Source organism: Bubalus bubalis, chromosome 22 (genome assembly GCF_019923935.1).
Source record: "Bubalus bubalis isolate 160015118507 breed Murrah chromosome 22, NDDB_SH_1, whole genome shotgun sequence".
NCBI lineage: Eukaryota > Metazoa > Chordata > Mammalia > Artiodactyla > Bovidae > Bubalus > Bubalus bubalis.
In genome coordinates, this window is record NC_059178.1 from 16372174 (window position 1) to 16385949 (window position 13776).

At 40.9% G+C, this 13776-nt stretch overlaps 1 protein-coding gene across 2 annotated transcripts in view; it reads left to right on the top strand.

The window, feature by feature from the left end:
• Nucleotides 1–239: 239 nt before the first annotated feature.
• The window catches only part of EPG5 (ectopic P-granules autophagy protein 5 homolog), a 127643-nt gene continuing 114106 nt past the window's right edge, over nt 240–13776 (top strand). For both annotated transcript variants that reach the window (XM_025273430.3, XM_045164034.1), the window contains exons 1-2: nt 240–429; nt 12532–13476. In XM_025273430.3, coding sequence (XP_025129215.3) covers nt 367–429; nt 12532–13476 — 1008 coding nt within the window. In that variant the 5' untranslated portion in view covers nt 240–366. The remainder of the gene's footprint in view (nt 430–12531; nt 13477–13776) is intronic.

The window sequence follows — 13776 nt, forward strand, 5'->3', positions numbered from 1 at the left end:
AGCACTCCGGGGATCCAGACCCAGTGCAACTTAGTGGAGGGTCCGGCGATAAAGACGCGATCTCACTCGGGAGAGTAAGCCGCTCACCCAGAACAGTCCAAACGCAAGTGGGGCGGAGCCAGGCGGCCCTGCGCGCGGGTTAGGGGGTAGGGCCTGAATGGAAGGGGGCGTGGCTATAATCCTCCTGTGAAAAGGCCTCCCGAAGTGGTTTGTCCTAAGTTGCGGCCCGTAGAGGCTTCGAGTTGCCGCCCCTCTCCGGGAGTGGTGGAGATTCGATCATGTGACAGTTGGAGGCCGGAAGTCGGCAGGTTGTGGACCGCGCAGGGTTTTGACAAAAACAAGCAGCGACTGAGCCGTTTAGGGTCTATGGCAGAGGCAGTGAGGCCCCCACGCCGGGCCAAGGCCAAGGGCAGCCGGACTAAAACCAAGGTGAGGGGAACTCGCCCACCCCACTCTGCCCAGCCCCTGGCAGTTGCGTGCTGTCTCCTTTTTCCTCTCTTCGGCCTCTCCAGCCAACTCTGCCCGTCCCCTGAGCCCCGCTCAGCCTCTGCTCCCACCTTCCCATATTTGATCCCTCTACCCATTGACACCAGACCTGTTCCTCTGTTCCTTCTTCACGTCCTCCTGCCAGACTTTGCCAGGAGCCTGTTTTTTCTTTTTCCTCCTGTGATCTCTCTAGGTGCTTGGTTTTCTGCTGCGTTCTTGACTTCCCGCATCTAGGTCTGGATTTCGGTTGGGAAGCAAGTTTTGTCTTCCTAGGCTCAGCTTTGATTGACTTATACCTTTTTAACATGTGAATATTTTGAGCCTCTCTCCGCATTAAGAGAAAAGGGACCGCTGTTCCACGAATGTATCCTCGGGTAGAACTTTACGGTGGGAGACAGAAAGTAGACTGTAGTGATGCGGCTTTTCAGTTTAAAAATGCAAGATGACAGTGGCGCTGCTGCTGTTTATTTCTCATTATCCTGGCTGTTTGTGATGGGGCGTGAATGACCAGAAGTGAAATCAGAGAGGGGTTCACACAACAGGGACGGGTTTGAATTTTCTGGGTTTCCTGGATTATGCTAACGTGTGGTATTAGTGTGGTTTTAAAGTTGATCTTTCTTGTTTTTAGGTGCAGTCTGGTTTTTCATTTTGTTCCCATATGTTTTCTGAATGACGTTTGTTTTACAGTGAACAGGATAAATGCTGTGCGAGAATAGCTTGGACATAGATAATTTTGGCTTACCTGAAACTGAATTTATATTAAGGAAATAATGAGGATAGTATTAAAACGACAGGATATTGCCTTTTCTACAAGTAGGTGATGTCTACAAGTGCAGGTGTGACTTAAAAATAATACCAAAATAGGAATTTCTTATGAGAACAAGATTTTAACAGGAGATTGGTGTTCAGAGATACTGTATTTAATAAGCTGTAAATGATTTTATGCACATCAGTGATCTCATGTCTGTGAGGAGTTTATTCTTTGGTGAGAAAGCCATTTTGCTACCTAATTCCAGAAAAATTTTTAAGAGAAATAATTTTGCATTGTACCGAGCTGTCTAAATGGACGAGAAAGTAAAAGGCCATTCGTCAGCCATTCAGCATACAGTCCCTGAACCTAGAATACAGTAGTGTATAAGATGTAAACATCAATCTACAAGGAGCTGAATCTTAATTCTCAATCTATAGTTTTTTTCAGAACGAATGGTGAAACTAAAGCCTAGATAACTTAAGTGATAAGCCGTAAGTCATACAGTTAGTAAGAGAACTCAAGGTAAAACCAGAAATCTTAATTCTCAATCCAGTAGCTTAGTAATTGTTCTACATATCTATATGTATCTGTGAAAGTCGCTCAGTTGTGTCTGACTCTTTGCGACCCCATGGACTTGTAGCCTGCCAGGCTCCTCTGTCCATGGAATTCTCCAGGCAGGATACTGGAGTGGGTAGCCATTCCCTTCTCCTGGGGATCTTCCCAACCCAGGGATCGAACCCAGGTCTCCCACATGGCAGGTGGATTCTTTACCGTCTGAATCATCAGGGAAGCCCATATATATCTATAGATACAATGTTATAAATACTTAAAAAATACTTATTAAGAGAATTCTCTGTCAAGTTCTTTTGTTTAGAACAAGGTTTCTAAAATAAAAATTAAAAACCAAACTTTTAAATCCATCATGAAAAGTCATTTGCTCGTTTTATATTGGCATATTGTGGGCAACTTCCCTATAGAAGTTGGGCTTCCCTGTGGCTCAGCTGGTTAAGAATCTGCCTGCAATGCGGGAGCTCTGGGTTTGATCCCTGGATTGGGAAGATCCCCTGGAGAAGGGAAAGGCCACCCACTCCAGTATTCTGACCTAGAGAATTCCGTAGACGGTCTGGGGTTGCAAAGGGTCAGACACAACTGAGCAACTTTCACTTCACTTCTCTACAGAAGAATAAATTTATTTTATTATCTTTTAATGTTTATAAGGACAACTTCATTCCAGAGGTATTTGTCCAAAACCAAAAGTCCTTGACATGCTTTTAGCCACCTTTCAAATCTCTTCAGGGATTGAATTTTGCCAATTATATTTTGTAATTGATCTCTTGATTCTGCCCATTTCTCTTCCATCCTAAGTCCACCATCCTTCAAGGATGATTTCTTGGATTTTTGCTAAAATGGCCTTTCCAAATTTATTCTTGCTTCCCATTCTCTAAACTAAAGCTGGACTGATATTTTTATTAACAAACCTCAAAATGATCACTCTTCTTAAAAACCTTTCAAAGATTTCTTATCATCCAGAGGCTAAGAATCCAAAGTCCTTAGTATGGACTCAAGGCCCTGATTGGTCTGGATTCTGTCTTTCTCTTCAACCTCAGGTCTTCACTACTATCTCTTTTGACCCTCAGTCATACATGTCCTTTCCTGCTTTGGGCTTCCCTTGTGGCTCAGCTGGTAAAGAATTGACCTGCAATGCGGGAGACCTGGGTTCAGTCCCTGGGTTGGGAAGATCCTCTGGAGAAGGGAAAGGTCACCTACTCTGGTATTCTGGCCTAGAGGATTTCATGGACTGTATAGTCCATGGGGTCTCAGAGTAGGACACGACTGAGTGGCTTTCATTTTTCCTGCTTTAGGGCCTTTGCTCATACTGTTTCCTGTGCCCTGACACTTCTTCCAGTCCCTCTTCATCTGCTCATTCATGAGGTCTCTGCTTGAATAGTACTTCCCTCTTTACCCACATAATCCCCCCACCCCAGTAGTGCTTTGCACCTCTCTTTGTCACTTGTCTCACTTGTAGTTACTTTGTTAACATCTCTCTTCTTCCTTAGACTGTGAACTCAATTAGGGAGGGACCTGTCTTTTTCCCAGTACCCTTCACAGCCCTTGTAGGCATTTGATAATGGTTGTTGAATAAAGGAAAAAATACCAGTATGGAAGAATATTGTTTCCAAGCTTTGTGGCTCAGAAGAATGTACTCTGGGAAATTTCCTCTAGGTAGTGTGAGAATGGAGAAGGCAATGGCAACCCACTCCAGTAGTCTTGCCTGGAAAATCCCATGGACGGAGGAGCCTGGTAGGCTTCAGTCCATGGGGTCGCGAAGAGTCAGACACGACTGAGCGACTTCCCTTTCACTTTTCACTTTCATGCATTGGAGAAGGAAATGGCAACCCACTCCAGTGTTCTTGCCTGGAGAATCCCAGGGATGGCAGAGCCTGGTGGGCTGCCGTCTACGGGGTCGCACAGAGTCGGACATGACTGAAGTGACTTAGCAGCAGCAGCAGCAGCAGTGTGAGAAAACAAATGGGAAAAAGTCCACGATACCAGCAAGGCCCTCATACCTGTCAGTCTAGAAAATGAATTCTTCTTTTAGAGTAAACAGATTTATTTCTTAGTGCTGGTTGTGGTTTGGCTATGATCCTGAAGCCCAACAGTAATGAAGTCCTTTACCATTATGGTATAATTTGGTGACTATTTATGGAACCATATAAAGTAGTTCTAAGGGGGTGGTTCAGGAAGTGAGTAGTGTCATGTGCTTTTGCCTTTAGATAGTTTGAGTGGCTTCTGACACAGCAGCTGACCTGTATTTCTTAATGTTAATCATCTGGAAGGTGACCTCACTTTGTTTGTTTGTGGTTATCTGGTGCTTGTCACTTGGTACATAAGAGATAGTCCTGACAAGTTTCACCTTGACTTCATTGATCTTGGTAGGTTGAGAACAGTAGATTTCCTTTATTTATTATTTATGGTTGCACTGGGTCTTTGTTTCTGTGCTTTCTCTAGTTGCAGCAAACGGGGGCTATGCTTTGTTGACTGCAGTGACTTCTCTTGTGGAGCATGAGCTCTAGGTTCCCCGGCTTCAGTAATGGTGGTGCTGAGGCTTAGTTGCTCGGCAGCATGTGGGATCTTCCTGGAGAACCAGGCATCCAGCCCATGTCCCCTGCATTGGCAGGTGGTTTCTTAATCCCTGGACCACCAGGGAAGTCGACAACAATAGATTTTTAGATTGAACTTCCTCTGCAGAAGCAGTGTATTTTATAGTCATGGAAAGTATTTTTAAAGTTAGTATTAAATTCTGAATGCTAGCAACTCATTAATAGTAACAGCATATTGTAATTGCTAAGGACCGACTGAGATGTGTCCCAGAAAACTGATACCAGAAGCAGAGACCTTTGCAGTCCCCATCCTCTCTACTCCTTGGCCTAGATGATTTCTCCCTCTTAGTCTCTCCCTCCCATGAGTGATTATAGTCTCTCCCTCCCATGAGTGATTATAGAAGTGAAATTGGGGGATGCTCTATATTGTTGAGCTCCTTTTGTGCCTCCTAAGATCCATATTTTGTTTTTGCTGAATAAACTACTCAGTGATCACCCACTATGTCCCAGAAATTCTTCTAAGCACTTGGGGTGTAAATGAAAGTGATAGTCGCTCAGTTGTGTCCGACTCTTTGCGACCCCATGGACTGTAGCCCGCCAGGCTCCTCTTTCCATGGAATTCTCCAGGCAAGAATACTGGAGTGAGTAGCCATTCCCTTCTCCAGGGGATCTGCCTGACCCATGGATTGAACCTGGGTCTCCTGCATTGCAGACAGATTCTTAACCATGTGAGCCAACAGAGAAGCCTGAGATGTAAACAGGGGGGAAAAAAAGAAGAACCTGGCCTTAACATAGCTTGTGTTCTAGAAACAAGACAAAACAGAAAACTCTGTAAATAAATAAGTACATCACATATTAGAAGATAACAAGGGCTACAGAAAAAGAAAAATGAACTGAGTAAGGAGTTGAGTACTGATGAGAGATTAGGATGGGTTGTGATTTTTTAATAGGCTGTCAAGGTAGTCCTTGTTGAAGATGAAATTTAAGTAAGGACAGGAAAGAGATGAGGAAGTTAGCCATGTGGATCTTGGGAACAGTTGGGGCAAATGCCTTAAGGCAGTGGCATGTCTGTGCTGTCCTGGGGACTTCACGGAGGCAGTGTGGTTAGGGTGAGTGAGAGGCAGAGTGAGTGAGGGGAGAGGAGCTGAGATGAAGTCAGAAAGGTGACACAGGGCTAGGTCGAGTAAGGGCTTGTAGGCCACTGTGAAAATGGCCTGCACTTGAATGGCCTTTCGCTTGCACTTTGAGTGACACATGCAGTCGCCCCAGGGTTTCAGGGAATCGCAAGCCACTCCAGTGTTCTTGCCTGGAGAACCGCATGGACAGAGAAGCCAGGTGGGCTGCAGTTGGTGGGGTCGCAAAGAGTCAGACACGACTGAGTGACACACACACACACACACACACACACACAGGATTTCACGCGGAGGAGTGATATAACTAAAGTCATTTTAAAGGCTCACTGTGCTTGCTTTGATGAGAACAGTCTATAATGGAGCAAGAGGAGGAGTAGAGAGACCATCTAAGATTTTGTTGTGATCCAGGCAGGAGGTGATGGTGTCTTGGTCTGGAGTTTTAAAGTGTAAGTGATTATAAAGGTTTGAAATCTGGGGGTTTCTGAATATCTAGCTAAGAAGATTTGTTGGGGTGTGGATGTGGAATGTGGAAACAGTCAAGGATGACTCTGAAATGGAGGAGGCAGTGAGTAGAACAGCTCTTGGGGGCAGATGAGGAATTCAGTTTGGGACATGCTAATTTTGAAGTAAGTGTCTATTAGACCTCCGGTTGGGTTGAATATGTGAATCTAGAGTATGGGAGAGCGCTCCAGGCTGAAGCTGTCTTTTACGAGCTATTGAAAACTAGAGTCTGAGGTAAGTTACCTTAGGAGTGAGTGTAGTATAAAAAGATGACAAGAAGAGATTCAAGGGCACTCCAATTTTAAGAGCTTGGGGAGAGGTGGAGAAACCAACAAAGGAGTATGATGTGAGGTAGTATGTGTTCCCAATGCCCTTAACTGACTGTGGGATTCTAGAAGCTGAGAGAATCATGTGTAAGAGAGGAGGAGGAAGAGATCAAGCATAGAAAGTGCTGTGGATACGTGAAGTAAGATTGTTAAGAGCAACATGAAAGAAATGGTAGCTGAGAGATGTTGTATTCATAGCAAAATGTGTAACTCCCATCTTTCTCCTTTTTATTTGTAAAGCATTCTTGTACATCCCAAGGAGAGCGGGTAAAATTGCCCTGAGGGCTCTTGATGTTATAGCTGGACCCGTGTGTCCAAGCCCTGTTTCTCTCTTCTGCGCCAGCATTGTGCTAAGTGCTGTGGATATAGACATTCATGATAACCTGTGCCTGCACTTAAAAGGGATCCCCCAGAAGTTTTCTGTGTAATGTGTAAAATTGAACCTTTATCATTTATGAAGTAGCTCATCAATAGTTTGAAGGATAGAAAGAGGCTGTATTTTTTTTTTCTTTTTTTTAACTTAGTACAGTTTAAAGTGGAAGAACTGCAAGTGATGTATGGAAATTTCCCATTTATTTTCCAGAACTTGAAAAAAAAAAAAAATCACTTTTCTTTCCTGATTACAGAAGTGCTCATTGCTTAAAAAAAGTGTGTATCTGAGAGTGTATCACACACAGAGAGAGAGAAATGTACAACACAGAAATGAAAGGCCCCAAATTCTGTCTCTTGGAGATAACTGGAGCAGTTTGTTATGTTCTTTAGGATTTTCCCCCTACACATATGCCAACACTCCAAGACTTATTTACTACAATGTATGGTTAACTATTGGAGTAGGAAATGGCAACCCACTCCAGTATTCTTGCCTGGAAAATTCCGTGGACAGAGGAGCCTGGTGGGCTGCAGTCCATGGTATCACAAAGAGTTGGACATAACTATGCATACACCCATCCACACACATGGTTAAGTATATATATATTTTCTATGTTTATTAACAACTCTTCCATTTCTGTATAACTTCTTGATTTCTCCTGTGGAATTATTTTAAAATTGATTCTCTACCTGTATCTAACTTAGAGATCAAAATAAAGAAATATAGATTCTTTCTAATCTCTAGGCCATTTTCAGTTGTAAGAAACATGTCTTTTGGTTAAAATAAAATTAAGCTCTAATTTTTTACGGATAACTTGATACGTGTGGAGTTCTGTTTGACTTTTATTTTATCATCTGTATGATTGTTATATATACAACATGTTCTGGTTAACTCAAGTAGGCAAAGTAATTGTTGGCTTTCTTTTTTATTTTTAAATGAAATGTTGTGTTTTAAGTGTAAGAATATGTTCAGGTTTTGGCATAAAACTTCAGTTTCCTCTGGATTCATTGGCTAATCCCTTTGCTTTCTGGGAGGCATATAAAAATAAACTTCTGAATGTGCTAGAGCACGTGGTAACTGTAAATATTTGTTGGATAATTTGTTCATTTTAGGATTCTAGTACTTAGGAGCTCAGCATGCAGTTGGTACTCAATAAATTCTTGTGAATTATGAGTTGTCATTTTTATTTCAATAAATATGTATTGAACAAAGTGTCGAAAATCAGAGGCAGATCAGATCCAAAAAGGTTAAGATATAGTCCCTGGTCTGAAGATACTTGTGGTCTGTTTGGGGTACACACTGTAAAGATAAATAACCCTATGTGGTGGCTTGTGACCAGGACTGGATGGTAGGTACATACTGCAGAGTTCAGAGTAAACATGTGTGGCGGAAGGCTTGATGTGGTCATTGACAGTTTTGTCTTGAGAAAGGATCATCAAAGGCCCTGAGCACCAGAGTTAAGAGGCAGTCTTTAATTAAGTGGAGAGCCGTGATTGTTTTGTGGTGTTTGGGGTTGATTGTTTTAAGGAGACCAATCTTATAATGGTGTTTGGGTGAATTGATGGTGGGGCAGAGGCTGAAGGCTTGGGACCTTTCGGGACCTGCTCCCCTGTTCTGTGCTTTGGAGAAGTGAACTGAGCCATCGGGAACTCACCACTGCTTAGGGGCCCTGGCGTTGGTGGTGATCACAGTGTACGCACCCAGAGGTCCTGTCCTATCCAGGGGTCTGTGAGGGGCAGGGGCAGACCTTTGCCACCCTCTCAAACAGGTGCGCCTCTCACAGTTGGTCATCCTTCCTTCCCTCCTGCCTTCTCTGATATGGCCAATCCGTTCTTTGAATCAAATGACCAGCTTCTTCTCTCTCCTTTCCTCTACTTCCTTCCCTGGAGCAACTCCAGGGTAATTCCTTCTTGGACCTAACTTCTGTAAGAACACAGGTGGAGAATTAAACAGAGAAGCACTGAGTTATCCTCCCAAGAGAAATAAAGCCCAAAGGCATGTGTTCCTCCCTGGGAGTCAGAGGTTTAAAAAAAATTCTTTGATGATCTATATCCTCCCAAGAGAAATAAAGCCCAAAGGCATGTGTTCCTCCCTGGGAGGGTTCAGAGGTTTTAAAAAAATTCTTTGATGATCTAACCGCAGTATCTGTTCTTCTGGTTTTGATTATTCCCGTGAAGGTAGATCTGGTGGAAATGAACTTGCAGGTTTGTTAGTAGCAACTGGAGACTTCATTCTGTTTAGCGGAGAGGAAGAATTTGAAATTGCAAGGACAGTGGTGGAATAGAAAAAGAGGAAGTGGTTTGGTGGGGTTAGAAGTGGGCAGCAAGGGACAAAGGGAGGTTAAAAACTACCTGAAGGACAGGCTGCAGAGGAAGCCTGAGGTGGCCCGCGGGTCGAGGGAAGTGAGTCTGTTTGCCGCGCCCCTGACCACATGGCTCACTTGGGCCTACTTCCAGCTTCCTATCCTCTTTCAGGTTAGCATGTAACACCCACAAAGGTCTCTAACAGTTTTAGCAAAGAGAACTAAAATTGTCTCCCTCTATTCCACATTCTAGTCTCTAATTCCATACTTTTCACTTACTTCTCAAGTCTTTTAAGTTTTTAAAATCTTTCATCTTTTCATCTGGCAGTTTGGTTGAGATATAATTCACACACTGTACTTGGTTAAAGTGTGTAATTCAGTGGTTTGGGGGATAATCACAGGGGATGGGTCACCATCACCACGGGCAGGAATGCCAGTCTCTTTTCTGTAGAGGAAGCATTGTGTTACCATCCCACTAGCAGTATGTGAGGGTACTAATTATTCTACATCCTTCTCAACATTTATTATTATCTGACCTTAGTCATCTTAGTGGGTGTGATGTATTACCTCATTGTGATTTTATTGCATTTCTCTAATGACGAATAGTGTTGCGCAATTTTTTATGTGCTGTTTGTATTATCTTTGGAGAAATGTTTAGCTCCTTTACTTCTTTTTAAATTGGGTTGTTCATCTTTTTATTATTGAGTAACACATGTTGACTTTTTAAAAATTCTGGATATAAGCCCCTGATAAGATAATGGATTCGAAGACATTTTCTTACATTCTGCGGAGTTGTCTTTCCATTGTCTTCATATTTTCCAACTTTAAAAATTTTTATGATGTCCAGTTTGTCTGCTTTTTTCTTGTGTTGTGTGCTTTTGGTGTCATGTCTAACAAGGCTTTGCATAATCCAGGGTCATTAAGGTTTACTCCTTTTTTTTTTTTTGTGAAAAGTTTAAAAGTTTTAGCTCTTATATTAGTCTGTGATCCTTGTTGATAATTTCTGTATATGATATAAGGTAAGGATCTAATTTTATTTTTTGGATATCCAGTTGTTAGCACCATTTGTTGAAGGCTGTCCTTTCTTGGCATCCTCATTGAAAATCAGTTGACTTTAAATGTATCAATAAGAGTTTATTTCTGGATTTTCAGTTCTAATTCATTGATCTATTTGTCTCTCCATGTGTTAGAACCACATGTCTTTATTACTGTAGTTTTATAGTAGATTTTGAAATTGCAAAGTATGAGATTTCCAACTTCATTCTTTTTCAAGACTGTTTTGTCCATCCTGGGTTCTTTGTGTTTCCTTAAAAGGTTAAGGATTATCTTGTCATTCTCTGCAAAAATGGCAGCTGGGATTTTGATAGAGGTTGTGTTGAATTTCTATATCAATTTTAGGAGTATTGCCATATTAACAGTATTGTGATCTGATCTATGAATATGGAATGTTTTCCCTTATTAAGTCTTTAATTCCTTTCAAATTTTGTTCTGTAATTTTCAGAAGGTAAATTTTACACTTCTTTTGTTAAACTTATCTTTAAGTATTTTGTTGTTATAAATTAAATTGTTTTCTTAATTTCATGTCATTATTGTTCAACTCACTAAAGTATAGCCTCTATCCTGATGAGTACACCAGTATTTCTCTACTGTGGTAACCATTGGCCTCCCCTCCTAGTCTTCTCTTTCTGACTTGTCAGTCTGACAAACCTGTTTTTTATAGCAGTGTGCTAAACGTCATTGCAGTGTAATTGGATCCACTTTTTCATTTTCTTATAAATAATCACATAATGCTTTCCTGCTGTTCATGACTTGAGGCATTTTGACACAGTGCTTTGCATGCACTGTGTGGATTAGAGCCGTTGTGGAGGGACACATTGCTTCTTGGATCACTACTATTTGTAAACATTTAGTAGTTCATTACTAGCAAGCTGAGCTCAAATTGCATTTCGCAAACATTTGTCTTTTCTTCTTAATATTAGGTGCGTGTGACTGTTTTACTTTTTTGGTTATTGTCAGCTTTTATTATTTTTTTTGCTGGACATTTGCAGGATAGCATAATCCATAATCAGTTATTACTGTGTAACTATCATTTTGCCTTTCTTAAAATTTCATAGTGAAAGGGAAGTATTTGAGTGATTCAGTCCTTTTTTAGTTTCTTTGAATGTAACAGTTTTATTTAAATAAATAATAAATTTCTCCATATTTCTCCTTTTTTTAATCCAGCCTTGTTTCCTGTGTATCTAGTTTGTGTGTTAATACCAGAGATACTTCAGTTTGAAAAAACCATAATTTATTTTATCTTATTTTTTAAATGGTTAAGATTTTTTGATTTGGGTTTTTTTTTTTCAAGTTAAATTTGGATTTAATGAAAAGTTACAAATATAATACAGAGAGTTCCATACTGAACTTTCATCCAGAATCTTCTTTTATTTTATGTAACTGTAAATTCTATGCTCCAGGACATTTATTGCAGCCAAGAAATTAACGTTGGTACAATGCTATTAACAAAAATACAGAACTTTTTTGGATTTCAACAGTTTTCTTGCTATTGTCCTTTTTCTGTTTCAGTATCCAGTCCAGGATCCTCCATTGCATTCAGTTATTATGTCTCCATAGTTTTCTCCAGTCTTTTGATAGTTCCTTAGTCTTGTCTTGTCTTTGATGATCATAACACTTAAGTTATTTTGTATACGTTCCCTTAATTGGGGTTTTTGTCTGACGTTTTCTCATGCTTAGATTGAGGTTATATGTTAATAGAAAGGGTACAGAAGAGGTGATCAGCCTTCTCAGACCATAATATGGGAAAGTATTACTCATTATAATAACCCTGATCACTTGGTTAAAGTGTGGTCTGCCTGGATTCTCCACTGAAGCTTACTGTTTTTCCCTTTGTAATGACTAAATATTTAGGGGATACTTTGAGACTATATTCTGTTTCTGCTTAAATGTTTACTCCCATTCATTAGCAGATCTTGCCTCCTGCCTGTGGCAGTTATTATCATGGTGTTTTAATCGTGATTTTCTGTTTTTCTCATTCCATCTACATTTTTTAATTGGAATTCTTCTGTGAGGAAGAATGCTACCACTTTTCCATTAAGAAAAAAATACATAATATAAGTATGTATAAGCTCATGAATATACATTTTATTCTGAGGGTGATAATCCAGTATTATAGCTATTTATTTCATTGCTCAAGTTGCCCTGACATTTTCTGCCTAAATTTTGAATAAACATGTTTGTTAAGATGACAGCCTACTGAAGCCTAAGATACTGGAGACGGTTGTCTCTTATTTAACCACGAGCAGAATGCAGAACAGCCTAATTAAGACCTTTCCTCCCATCTTAATTCATAATTTGTTGCTTATTTCATGTCCTCCTCTATTGGGATTAGACTAGTGAATCTCCCAAATTTAACATTCTCAAAATTGAATAATTCAAAATATGAAGCACATTGCTTAGGAAGTGAGTTTAGATTTTTAAATACAATTTAAAAATTCCTGATGTTGAAAGCATGTTATTGCTGTATTATAAATTATTTCACGTTATTCATCTTATTTTTAGGAAAAGAAGAAATATGAAACCCTTCAGAGGGAAGAGTCTGATGAAGTCTCCCTTCCACAAACCTCCAGAGAGCTGGGAATCCTTACTCTGGCTTGTGAATTCAAAGGAGATGCTCTGAAGGAGCTAACCGATTCCCAACTCCAGAATGATGCTAGTGGACAAAATGAGAGCGAAATGTTTGATGTACCACTCACCTCCTTAACTCTAAGCAATGAAGAGACTCTGACATGTAATACAGAGAGTCTAAAGGAGGGACAGGAGATCAGAGCCTGTGTTGGGGACGATGCAGTCGAGCTGAAGGTTGATCCTGAAGGCAGTGTTCGAACCACAGTAGAAACCCCCAAGAACTTTACTGAAATGGAGAAAGATACGTTGGTACAATGTAGAACTTCAGAAAGCATACAGCAATCTAACGTTTCTTATATTCAGCAGGAAGTGGAAAATTTGCAGGTCAGAGAAACTCAGAATAGGAAAGAAGACAAAGAAGCCTTGGGTCTTACTTCAAAGGTGCTACAGAATGTTGGCTTGCAGAGTTCTTGTGAAGCTAAAGACATTTTTCAGCCACCTAGAGTGAAAAAACTGTATCCCCAGTTGCCAACTGAAATTGCTGGGGATGTACCAGCTTTGGTGGCAGTGAAATCCTTGCTTCGTAATGAGCGACTCTACCCGGAGCTCCCATCTCAACCAGAAGTAGTACCATTTACTAAAGAACAGCTAAAGATCTTTGAGCCTGGTTCATGGCTGGAAAATGTCGAATCATATTTAGAAGAATTTGACAGCATGGCTCATCAGGACAGGCATGAATTTTATGAGTTACTTTTGAACTACTCACGCTGTAGGAAGCAGCTGCTGCTGGCTGAAGCTGAGCTCCTTGCTCTGACATCTGATTGCCAAAATGCTAAAAGTCGCTTGTGGCACTTCAAGGAGGAACAGTTGTCTGTCCAGGTGTGTTGACTGGTGTTCTGTAAAGTTTGCAGGAACTGGGGTATTTGCAGTGTAACTCCTTTTCCTGTGATGCGATCAAGGTCTGGAATCTGCTCCTTGTACTCACACTGACCTTGTACTCATTCTTGACAAATTTGGTGGTGAAGGAAAGCTGGAGGAGATAGCAGGGAGAAACGTGTGATTTCCCCCATCCCTAATCTTCATTCCTTAGGAGACTTGTGTATCTCTTTGTAGGTAGGAAGGAGCCCGTGGAGAGGGAGACTTTTGAAAATACTGAGAAAGGGGTTAAAATAAAGAACA